This window comes from Cenococcum geophilum (assembly GCF_001692895.1).
Source record: "Cenococcum geophilum 1.58 unplaced genomic scaffold K441scaffold_87, whole genome shotgun sequence".
NCBI classification, from domain to species: domain Eukaryota; kingdom Fungi; phylum Ascomycota; class Dothideomycetes; order Gloniales; family Gloniaceae; genus Cenococcum; species Cenococcum geophilum.
The window spans coordinates 154,900-167,371 of NW_027137645.1; the positions used below are offsets into that span (position 1 = coordinate 154,900).

Below are 12,472 nucleotides of genomic sequence, written 5' to 3' on the forward strand. Positions count from 1 at the left end.
ATAGAAGGCAGACACGTCTGACAGGCCTCGAGGCTATTATCTCAGTAAGCGACTCAGACGGCAAGGCTCACTAATGCTAAAGTATCACTAGTCTCTATCCTAAAAAACGCCACTTTTTTTTAACCAATCAGCTATTTACCGACCTTAAGTTTGCCCTACCGTCTGAGGGCCTTTAGTGCGGAACTCTATGGTGCTTAACTTCAATAGGGACCTTTAGCCAAATATTGACGCTAGAAATTGACGAGCCACATACGCCAAAAAGTGGGCTTAGTAAGCATACAAACACTGCAAACACGACTTGATCGGCAATATTGTTAATATCAACAATCATCCAAAGTCTCGACTCTACTGATGTATCACCTTATAATGCACCCACAGCCACTTATTCTTTATGGCTAATATTATGCGCTCCAACGGGGGCGATATAAACGTCGTATTTGCGCTATTTAACGGCGTCCCTATATACCGGGTACAACATATAAGGCCTTTACATTTAATCTTAACAAAATGGACGATAAGCGCGTGCGATCAAAATTTAGGTAAGCTCCCTTACTATGCTACTTCCTACCCTGCCTATAGCTCTCTTATGCTTTCTATAGATTCTCTAAGGCCGAAATTAAGCTTCTGGCAGATCTTTTAGGACTCTACCTATTGCCAATTCAACGTCGATGTCGCCCCCATCCTATTACTGCCCTTTGCGTCGTGCTCTACCGCCTTACCTTTCCTACGCGACTTACCGATATGGAGCTGTTTTTTGGGCGATCTTCGACCTGGCTCTCCCTTGTATTTAATAACGTGGTTACCTTCCTTATAGAGCGCTTTTAAAAGCTTCTATAGTGGCACCCTATGCTTACCTACGATCGCATTTGATAATACGCTTAAGCGCTTGCACCCTATACTGCGGGAGAGGAGGTAATTTAGGGCTTTCTTAATGGGATATTTTGAGGCTTCTGTAGACCTGATTAAAATTAATAAGCGTTCTACTCTGGCTATAAGCATTAATACGGCTTTAAGTATTAAGCTATTGTAGCTATAGATGGTATATATATAGCCTTACAAGGGCCGTATAAGGGCAAGGTTAATAATTTCTATATAGTTACTAACTCTGGCGTTAAAATAAGACTTAATAAGGTAAGTTCTGGCCAAAAATTGTATTAAAAGATTATATATAATGCGCGGCATTGCGTATATAGGTAAGTAGTTGATTTTTGGTATAAAATTAATGAAATATCTATGCGTGCAATGGTGCGCATTTTATTAAAACTAACTTTATATTTATAGATCTTTAAAGGCCAATAGTCTTACTTTTTATATGGAGATTAAGCCTATAAATTACTTGCCTATATATTTGGGCCCTACCTAGGCTCTTCCTTAATTGCTAGCGATAAGTAATATATGAATAAGCAACTCTCTCGCATACGAATGTCGGTAAAGTACCTATTTGGGCTTACGTATAATCTCTGGTCGTTAAACGCCTATAGAGTAGGCTTAAAGCAAGGCCTCCAGCCTGTCGCTGCTATGTTTAAGGTTATAATTCTACTTACTAATTGCTATATGTGTATAAGGAAACGTATGGTAGTGAATAGTCGGTATTAAATTGCTCTACTAATGATTAAGGAGTATTTAGAGTTGCCTAATAAGAGTTAGATTTTTTTAAAATCTTATACCTTTTTCTACTATATTTATCTTTTTATATTCTAGCTCTTAGAGCTGCTTAATATACACCTAATACGTGTATTTAAAAGGTGGTATAAATTTATATATTGCTTTTAGTTAATATTTAACTTTAATTGAAATATTGCGATAGGTAAAAATTAACCCTACGGTTGTATGCGACTATAATTATATATAAAATGTATACAAAGGGAGCTCTTGTCTCTTAATTTAATTTAAATATATAAGTAACTATCTTTTCTATAGAATTACTACCTAAATTAAAGTTTTTACTATAAGGAGTAGAAAGAATTAAAAAGTAAGTCCCCCCTTAAGGGTCGCAATATTACAAAATGCCTCCTCCACTACGACACTTCTTAAAAAATCACTAACGCTACGGTTGCATACGGCCTATATTTAACTTATAGAGTTTAATACCAATACTCTTAAAGCCCTAAAGTTGCGGTAGTAGAAGAGGCAGTAGAAGGACTCTGTTTAATACTTTATAGAGGTAGATCTTATACTAGTAGAATCAGGCGCATAGGAGAGATAGTAGCCTTCCGTACTTAATTAAGCAGCTCCTCTACTATACTAAGTAGTTAATCTTAACGTTCCTTTATTGTTCTAAGCCTTTTTTATAAAGGCTCTGAGCTTCCTCTACCTCTACTACTATCGCTATTGCTTAGCCTAGTGAGGGTGGCTATATAGGCCGAGAATGCCTTACTAGCTTTAATACTCGCGATAGCCTTTACATCTTTAAATCTACCGCGCCTCTGGCGCTGTAGCTTTTTACGTATAGGTATAGGCTTACTAGCTGCATAAAGGGAGTCTGCTGGCCACTCTTATAACTTAGGAAGACTCTTAATAAGGCCTATATTTGCTGCTCGCTTTTTACTAAAGCTTTAGCGGAGTAGATTATATTAGGCGACAGATAGAGTATGCTTCTTCTTTAGGGCATTTATAGCGGCTTAATATGCAGCGGCTCTCTCCTTATGGTTATTAATGATTTAAATCCATTAATCTATTGCGATCGCCTAATTGTTACTTTATATTTTGGTTTTTAATCCTGCTTTATAAAGCTAGGCGCGTTAAGCAGCCTCCATAGTCTTTATATTAGAGGTAGTAGATTAGGAGGAGTAACTACGACCTATCTAAGTACTTAATTGGCCAGCTACTATAGTAAAGAACTTTGTCTGGCCTTCGCTATATTAATTAGCTAAAGAGATATAGATTTAGGCAAGAATAAGCTTTTCTTAATTACTTAAAGGCCTACCCCTTGGTGCGGTAGGAGCTTAGGCTCCTACCTCTAGGATAAAGCTTCCTTAAGAGCTTTAAGTATTTTAAATTTCTGCGCCTAGAGGGAGAGAAGGAGGCGCTATTGTTAAAGTTCTTAATTATAACTACGAGAGTACTATAGACTGCCGATTTTGGCGGGTATATGCTTCTATATTAATGGCTGTAGGGTTTGCTATAGTGTCGCTTATAATGTTAAGTAATTTGCTCTCTTAGGGGGGGGTAAGGAGAACTCTGCTAAGAGGTATTGCTTAATCGCAGGTGTACTAGGGCCTACTATAGGTGTAGTAGGAGCTTCGGTAAAGGTTATATAGCTTATAAATATATTAAGAATGGTATCTATAGAAGGAATAAGTTATAGGGGTGATTTAGGAGAGGATTGGGTAACTAGTGGCTTAAAGGAAAGGTTAATAGATCCGGTAAAGGTAAAGTTAGGATCCTCCTTGTAATCGTCCTCCCCTACCTTATAGTTAAAACCTTCTGACTTAGTATATACTAACTCGGAGTCATTTTCTAAGCTTAAATAACTTTAAGGAGGCGTACTCTTTAGCTTACTACTACTTCTATAAAGGATAAAGGGGAAGGAAGGGAACTGAGTAAGGAAGTTGGCTTATCCCTTAGCACGGTAGCGTCCTACGATTAAGTGGTCTGTGCGCGAACACCAGAATCAAAAGTACGCGTATGGCCACGGAGCCTTGATCCTATTGATTTTATTGGCTAGCTCTTATCGATACCGGTAGGACGCGAAGTACCGTGCTAAGGGATAAGATCCTATTAATATAGACGAGGATATTATAGTTTATCTGTTATAAGATCTAATTAAACACCTATCTACCAACCCTAAAGAAGAGGTGTTAAAAATAAGTGGTGGCTTCTAAGTCTTCAATCGTAAGGTTAATATACGCCCGTTCGGTAGAGGGAGGATTTAGTAAGGGAGATTTTAGTGTAGAGCGATCGCCTAAGGAAATCGCGATTTCTTTCTCCTTAGTACTTAGGTTAATATACTTAACGCCGCTATCTCTAAATAAGCTCTCCCTTAAAGTCTCTGGTGGAGGCGACTGATATTCACTGTATAGGCTGCCAATTAAGGATTCTTTCTTAGTAAGATTAATAAAGAAGCCTATGGGGGTAGGCGTAGGCACGCGTGTAGGTATAGGCGTTGGCTTGTTAATCGGCGGAGAAGTCGCGACTTCTATAGGTGACCAAGGAGCTCTAGAATCTAGGTTATATGCAAGGATTGTATCAATTAAAGTAAACGACTAAGTAGGAAGTTGCCAATTAGGGTGTATAAGAGGCTCGTAAGGAATTTGAGAAGAAGGTATCTTAATAAGGAATAAAATATAAGGTGTATTTGACTTATATATTCGCGATTACCTCCTTTATAGTTACCACTTAATGCAATTGCGATAACCTGTCCTTTGGCTCTACTCTTTTTTAATTACTAAATATAAAGCCTTCCGACTTCCGTAAAGCCTCTATTATATTACTAAAGCCATTAGTCGTAGAGTTAACAAATATCTTTATGGCAGAAGGAGCCTTTAAATATTGTGCCAAGGCGGATATATCGCGACGCCTACTACCTCCCTTTTTTCCTTATTATTGACCTCCGATTTCGCTCCTCCTAGGGGTATAATAGGATTTTAGTGCGACGCAATTGTAATTTGGGCTTAAATAGCTTCACAGGTGTAATTTAAGGGTAAGGAATTCGTGCGCGCGATTGTATGAGCTTTGGATAAGGGCAAGGCGTATATGCGAGCAGGTGGTGATCGTTGGGGTATAGGAACTTGAAAAGCTTCAAAGTCAACGACGTTAAATTAAGCGCCTTACTTATCAAGATCTAACCACAATCGACCGTCAAACCCTATATTGAACTCGTCAATATTGAGGTTGACGCGGCTCGGAGCTGACCCCTTGATTAGGAATAGATCGTGGCTATGCACGCCAAAATAGCGTCAATATTTTGTCAAAATCGATGGCTAAAGGTCCCTAATTTTCGCAATTTTGTATGAGAGACACTTCCTCCTATATATTTAACTCCCTAATAACACCTTTTTAGCCTAATAAGCTGACAAGTTAAGTTAGGCCAGTCTCCTCCACAATCGATTACTTTTTTACGATAGGAATATGTTAGTAGGGGGAGTCTCTTCGAGCTTGGCGACGTGCACGTGATAGGTCACGTAATAGTGCACGGCCAGCTTTTTCCTTATAGTAGGTAGCACCGACGCGTCCTTACCCTCCCTAGCTCTATAAAAACCCTACGCAAAGCTCTACTTAAAGCTCTACTAATACGCAGCACTAATATACTAGGAAGTCTTATAATCGTCTCTACGAACGTCTCTACGAACGGCTCTACAAACAGCTCTACAAACGGCTCTACGAACGGCTCTACGAACGGCTCTACGAACGGCTCTATGAACGGCTCTACAATCGCCCATACAATCGTCCGTACGAACGTCTCCACCGTCGTCTCTATTAACGTTTGCACGAACGTCTACACAAAAGCCTGCATAAAGCTCTATATAGAGAAGCTCTATACAAAGCTCTGCACGACGCTCTGCTTAAAGCTCTACTCAAGGCTCTATCGAAGCTCTGCTTGAAGCTCTGCTTAAAGCTCCGCTCAAAGCTCTGCTCGAAGCTCTGCACGACGCTCTGCTTAAAGCTCTACTCAAGGCTCTATCAAAGCTCTGCTCGAAGCTCTGCTCGAAGCTCTACTCGAAGCTCTGCTCGAAGCTCTGCTCAAAGCTCTGCACGACGCTCTGCTTAAAGCTCTACTCGAAGTTCTGTCAAAGCTCTGCTCAAAGCTCTGCTCGAAGCTCTATCCAAAGCTCTGCTCGAAGCTCTATCGAAGCTCTATCGAAGCTCTTGGGGGGGGGTAGTGGGGGTTGAAGAGGCTGGGGGGGTCGGGGGGCATCGGGGGGGATTCGCGAGTTGTCGCAAAATACCGCGTCGAGAAACTTCGACCCGTAATTTTAGAACTTTATCTTAGCTAAAATGAATAAATAAGTATATAGATAAATAAAGTGGCCCTTAAAATACAATCGATTACCTTTTAAAGTGGTTAACTGGTTAACTGGTGGAGATATATTACTCTTTAGTAGCGTCGCGTTCGACTGCTGAGTCGGCACTTATATATTTTCGCACCAAAGGCCCTCAGACGGCAACTGTCGACCTGAATCGAAGTTCCTTACTACCATCGTAATACTGTCTGACGACCTAGATCGTCTATACGAACTATGTCTCAGTTGTCTCGTATCTTGAGCTCGTATGTCTCATCGAACGTCTCATTACCTGTTTCTCTTAACTATGACCTACTACATGACGACGTCGTCGTCATTGTATTTGGGACCTACCTGATGTATATAAGAGAGCTTCTAGAGCCCTCTTTAATAAAACAGAGTTCTCATTCCTGATCGTCCGTTCAACAGCAACCAAGACAGCATTGTTAAGTAATCCTAACTAACCCTAATTCTATCACACTAGTAAGGGTCTGGTAAAGCTATACTAGTTAAGTACTAGCGAGGTTTACTGTCTTGGTTGCCGGCTGAGTCGCTTACTGAGATAACGAGGCTGAGCAGCCACGACGCACCCTTGGCATATCGCTCGCACACTTCGTGGCTGCAAGAAGAACAATTTTTACTGTCATTCTGCTCTTTATCACGAGTGCTGCTGGAATTCTCAAACAGCTGAAAGACGTGGATCATCTCTTGATCGAATTGACTAACCAAGATGGGCTCGCGAACGTCTCCACAGGCTCGACTCCTCTTCAAGGATGCGTTTGACAGCCTCGAGCAAACCGTAAACGCCAGCAATCTGGAAGATGCAAGAGTACTCCAGAACACAACCTTACAAGATGTGCACGATGCAGCACGAAAGCTGGAGCAAGAACTTGGTGCTCGACAATGTCTTCGCAACATGGCTCGTGTCGTCCCGTTCCTGGAGGCGCTCGGACATTATTCCAAGACGGTTGATGTGTTTTGCAGTGGAACTCCATATCTCCCCTTCATCTGGGTAAAGGCCTTTTGTTACTCTAGACCAATTGTGTACATCGGGCTTACTAAAGTTTTCTAGGCCCCTATAAAACTTCTACTTCAAGTATGTAGTCTTTAATCTTCAAGTGAAATGTTTTATTTATCCTTTCCCTTATTAAATTCAACCATGCGCATGCTATCATCTGCTATACAACGTCTTTTCAAAACTAACATCACTGCCAACATTTCAGGTAGCGTCTGATTTTACCTCTGCTCTTGAAAAACTTGTCTCTGCGTACAGCAAGATCGCCGAGATCCTGCCCCGGTTCGATAGGTTGAGTTCTGCCTTTAGGGGAAACGCAGATTTTCAGCGCGTTCTTGCTACTGTGTACGCTGATATACTTAGATTTCACGAGGAAGCGTACAAAGTCTTCCGAAAACCCGGTATCTCCCCAATTATATCCTAATTCGGCCTAGATCAAAATTATGGAAAAAGACACTGACTACAATAGGCTGGAAGATATTTTTTGATATATCGTGGGCCCGATTCGACAGGCGCTTTAAGGCTATCCTAGAAAGTCTTGCGAATCACAGTGATTTAGTCGATAGGGAAGCAAATGCTATTAACATTGATGAGGCTCGAGAACAGAGGAAACGAGCCATCGAGGAAGCGGCAAGACAGGAGGAAGAAAGATCAATTATCCAGTTTCAAGCCGCTTTAGCTTGGCTCGAGGTCAAAGATTATCAGCAGGATGACGAGCTCGACCATCAATCGAGCCTTCATCATGCAGATTCTTGCAATTGGATTCTCAAGAACAAAAAGGCTGCTTCATGGATGCGGCTGGGGAACAAGGAGCCTGTGTTGTGGCTCAAAGGGAAGCCCGGAGCTGGTAAGCTGTCTTCAAAGTTTTGAGTGCGCGAGCTGGCTACAGAACTGATCGACTGACTTTCTCTTAGGAAAGAGTGTACTGTCTTCAATGATCATCCGTTTTCTACAGCAAGATAAACATTCGACGATTCTATATTACTTCTGTACCTACGATTCATCCAAGCCCAACAACTGTAGTCACATTTTGCGTTCTCTCACAGCCCAAATCCTGAGGAGTAATCGGGATCTTGCGGTGTTTGTGTACGATAATTACATTCGACCTGGGTATACGTCCTCAATTCTACAATTGAAGAAGTTAATTCCGACGCTTCTCTCCAGTATTCCGTCTGTACGTATCGTCATTGATGGATTGGATGAATTCGAACAGAAAGACCAGAAGCAAATCCTAAGTGATCTCATCCCTTTCACTTCCGTGCAGAACTCAAACGCTGTATGCAAGACATTATTTGCAAGCAGAGATATTCCGACGATAGCTGGGCATTTGTCAAAGCAAACAGTTGTATGCCTAAACGAGGAGCGCGAACCAATCACACAAGGAATTCGGTCTTACGTGTCACATAGGCTTGGAGAGATTCGTCTCAATTTCGGTGCTAAGATTGGAGATGAGGTAATGGATGGAGTAGAACGCAATTTAATCGAGAAGGCTGAAGGTAATCGCTAACCCAAGAATATTAATAGCAATCACTAACATTATGCTTAAGGCATGTTTCTATGGGTGCGTTTAGTCCTTCGTACTCTTGAGAGGGTTCATAGTGTTCGGCAACTGAACGACGTGGTCCGAGATTTACCGAAGGGTTTGGAGACAGTGTATGAGAACACGGCATATTGTAAAGTTCTTTTGCTAATCCATGCTCAAGATACGACACAATACTTGGCAATATTCGCCGCCAGATGATCGCTCAAGACTGTGGCGAGGCAGTACGTGTCTTAGAATGGGTTGCGGTTGCTAAAAGACGGTTGAAGAAGTTTGAATTGCTGGATGGTGTAAGCCTCCACGAAGGGAACGGTCTATTAGATGAAGACACCAGGCTTTGGGAGTCGGTCATCGATTTATGCAAGCCGCTTATTGAAGAGGGACCCAATGGGACCATTGTTTTCGTACATTTTACTGTGCGAGAGTAAGCTCTACTTCGAGATTTTATATTATGGTTAAAAATTTCTAACCCGTATTATATAGGTACCTCCTTCGAGCCTCTAGGAATGCTCTCATCAAGCCCATAAACGCACACCACAACATCTCTCTTGCCTGTATAGCATATCTACGCACTAGCTTCAACTTCATCGATCCACAATTCCCAGAAGAGCAAAACAACGCCAATTTGGTCAAAGGGTTTCATGGGCTTCATCTCTATGCTAACGAGTATTGGCTAACTCATCTTATCATATACGCAAATATGCGTGGTGACACTGAGCCGCTATCTCTCGCCCCCGGCTCACTCATGGGACATCTTATCGCACTCTGGGAAGTCCATAATCACATGGAAACTAAATTGCTCCGAGATCCAAGGCCAAATCAAGTATTCCTCTCGACGGCCGAAATTGGTCAGGCCCTTCCAAATTTAATCAGACACTCTCGTGTGCTGGAGTTAATTCAGGCAACGGTTGGATTTCGAACGTCATTAAAGAGCGAACAGCGCAAATCTGGCGAAGGTACGTTTGGCTATTTATTGGCTATCATGTTTCATTTCCTATCTTTAAGCGGAAACCATACAACTTTCTTTAATACTAATCTATTTGTAAGATGCGGAGGCCATTGAGCTGAAGAAGGACCCTACTCTTTTTAGCCTTATATTATACAATTACAAGCAGATCGTAAACCAACTCCTAAGGGCCAAAGTAGTCGCAGATTTCAGTCCAGGAACGCTAAATTTGTTCAAGACACGGTATGAAAGTTCTGCAAATACCTGCCGTTTTCGAGGTTGCTCACGAGCGACGGACGGCTATTCAACCAAACAGTTGCTAGAAGAACATGAAGGAAGTCACACGGGCGGCATCAAATGTGCTGAACCGTCGTGCTCGTTCAGCCGCATTGGCTTCAAAAATTCAGTAGGACTAAAACGGCATACAAACGAGTTCCATGCCACACCGGAGATGACCATCAAGCCAACCGTGGTACGTCGCCAGTTCGTATGTGGTGGCAACATATCAGAAGGTACAACTCCAAATCTTTGGGGGTGCGCCCAACACTATTCTCGTCAGGATGAATTGAACGCACACTTCCGCTCGCCTCTCGGAAGGCGCTGCATAGAGCAATATGTGGAAGCTCATATTTCACGGCCCGATCATTCAATGATGATTGATAGCATACCACCCGGTGTGGAGCAGGCTTTATCACGCGATCAAGTTTCCGCTCTGCAACTAAAAACTTCTCAAGTTTATCAACAAGCTCTGCCACGACAAATACAACAACAGATGGTGAACTCCAATTCCCCTATGACTTCCACGTCCCCACAGAACGCTGGCCAGATGCGTCCTACGGCTTCGCAACAAGGTTTCCATGTACCAGGCCAGGCTAATGGTAGCTTGGAAAACGCGGACGTTGCCACTCTTCGCGCGACCTACAGTGCTCACAGGCAAACCCTTATGCAACAGTATCCCGGCCTAGTCAACCTTCCCCAGGACGCGGCAAAGATGATGCGCCAGCTGGAGAACGCAATTCGCCTTGCAGAAGCCCGCGAAGGGCAACAGCAAGCTCTAATAAGCCAGCAAGGAGGCCTTGGTGCCAGGCCAAATGGGTCAATGATGTCTCAAACGAGCCAAGCTCCTCAAATGTCTGCACAAATAGGCAACACTCAAAGCCAAATGGGTCCCATGCAAGCCTCTCCCATTCCGATGAGCCAAGGCCAATCATCCACAGGGATCGATGCTTCGAATCAGATGGTGCATCAACAACTTCAATCCGCTCCTCAAATTGGTATGCAACGAAACCAACGTCCTGGCCAGATGCCAAATCCATTGAGCGACGAGAAGATTACCCAATTCGCAGCGCAACTCATGAAGAGTGCAAAGCCGAAAACTATAGAAAGAGCTCAGGCAGAAGTACAACGAATGCCTCCAGAGAAGCGACAAGAACTCGAAAGACGGGGTGTTAATCCTATGTTATTTGTATTTCGCCATCATGCACTTATAATGGCTCAGAACAAGCGACAGCAAGCCTTAATAAGCCAGCAAGGAGGCCTTGGTGCCAGGCCAAATGGGTCGATGATGTCTCAAACGAGCCAAGCTCCTCAAATCCCTGCACAACAAATGGGCAACACTCAAAGCCAAATGGGTGTCATGGGTGGCAATCAGGACTTTGATTATGCTCAACTTGCCTTGCAGCAAGCGGAAGCTTCACGAGTGCAAGACCAAGGGCAGCTTATTATTCCTGTGAGCAACAACCCCAACGCGAACCAGGCCATGGGCGCCTTTGGATCTGTAGGCACACCTCAGCCTGGACAAGTCTCTCAACTTGGCCAACCCCAAAATGCTGCAGCCCAGCGGCAAGCAGCTTTTGCTAATGCCCAAGCGCAGGCGCAAAACCAAGCTCGAAATGCGCAGTTTCAAGCTCAGGTACAGGCCCGTGCACAACAACAGGCACAGCAGCAGGCAGCTCAAGCACAAGCACAAGCGCAAGCGCAAGCTCAGGCTCAGGCTCAAGCTCAGGCTCAGGTACACGTCCAAGCAGCCCAAGGACAGGCACAACAACAGATGCTGCTGAGAGGCCAAGCTGGGGGACTCAATATCCCCCAGGGGCAGCAACAAAGTCCTGCGATGTCGTTTCTTACCCGGCCCATGGCACCTCCTGGACAACAAGGCGGANCCACACCTCAGCAGAGGCCGGCAGCTCACGTGCCTCAGATGACTCCTCAAAATCAACCTCAGATTGATCCTCGCATGGCATCTCAACTTGCGCAGCAAGCTCAGGAAAGAGTAGCAGCCGCTCAAGGACATCAATTAAACCCACAAGTGCGAGCTAGACTTATTCCCCCTGGTCTTCCTGATACCACAAAGCAGCAACTGATGAATGTTTCTGACGAAGACTTCCGTACTATTCTTAGCTCGTATTTATAATTCGCCTTAAATGGTGACGTTCCCATTCCTTTTTATAGTATTATATTATATATAAACTACATAACTAGTAATAGCGATATCTTATTATTCTGCGTATAATTAATATAGTGTCTTTAGGTACTGTTTTAATATTTAGTTTAGTCTTTCTATTTAACTGTCTGTTTATAGGTAATATACGGTAGAAGTTGCTACCTAAACTCCTTATTCTACTAAGAATACCTTCTAAAATACTACTATAAATCTTAGATCTCTATTTAATATAATTTCAATTAGTGCTCTATATCTTATAAACACATCTTTAGTATAGATTTTAGCTATATCTTCCGTTGAGATTTCTTCTGTATATGCTATAAAGTAGCCCTTTTTAGTTAACTTGTCTATTATTATTAGGATTGCGTTATACTCCTTTTAGAGTCTTAATACCAAGCCCGTAGCTCTATTTAATTCTTTTATAATTACCCTTAGGATATACGTAGCTTCTTAGTACTTATATTGCTCTATATCTAAATCCTTATCTTATACTTTATAGATCTTTTAAAACTATATACTTTTAGGTGCCTTATAGATTTATTCTTCTCGTATTACTATAATTTTTAGATAATTATATCTAATTAGT

At 42.6% G+C, this 12,472-nt stretch overlaps 3 protein-coding genes across 3 annotated transcripts; all 3 read left to right on the forward strand.

The window, feature by feature from the left end:
* Nucleotides 1-422: 422 nt before the first annotated feature.
* K441DRAFT_670928 (uncharacterized protein) lies at nt 423-962 on the forward strand. The gene is made up of 2 exons (XM_067650346.1): nt 423-539; nt 600-962. Exons 1-2 carry the CDS (start codon nt 508-510, stop codon nt 823-825), a joined length of 258 nt encoding a protein of 85 aa, XP_067496856.1. The 5' UTR covers nt 423-507; the 3' UTR covers nt 826-962.
* A 5,710-nt stretch (nt 963-6,672) lies between these two features.
* K441DRAFT_467155 (uncharacterized protein) lies at nt 6,673-10,065 on the forward strand (the record flags this gene model as incomplete). The annotated part of the gene is made up of 9 exons (XM_067641825.1): nt 6,673-6,954; nt 7,015-7,038; nt 7,166-7,358; nt 7,427-7,811; nt 7,879-8,453; nt 8,505-8,610; nt 8,661-8,921; nt 8,981-9,453; nt 9,545-10,065. Coding segments are annotated over 9 exons (2,820 nt in total), but the record flags the coding sequence as incomplete, so codon positions are not given.
* Nucleotides 10,066-11,388: 1,323 nt separating this feature from the next.
* Nucleotides 11,389-11,856, forward strand: K441DRAFT_670929 (uncharacterized protein; the record flags this gene model as incomplete). Its single annotated transcript, XM_067650347.1, has 1 exon — nt 11,389-11,856. A coding segment is annotated over one exon (468 nt), but the record flags the coding sequence as incomplete, so codon positions are not given.
* Nucleotides 11,857-12,472: the final 616 nt, after the last annotated feature.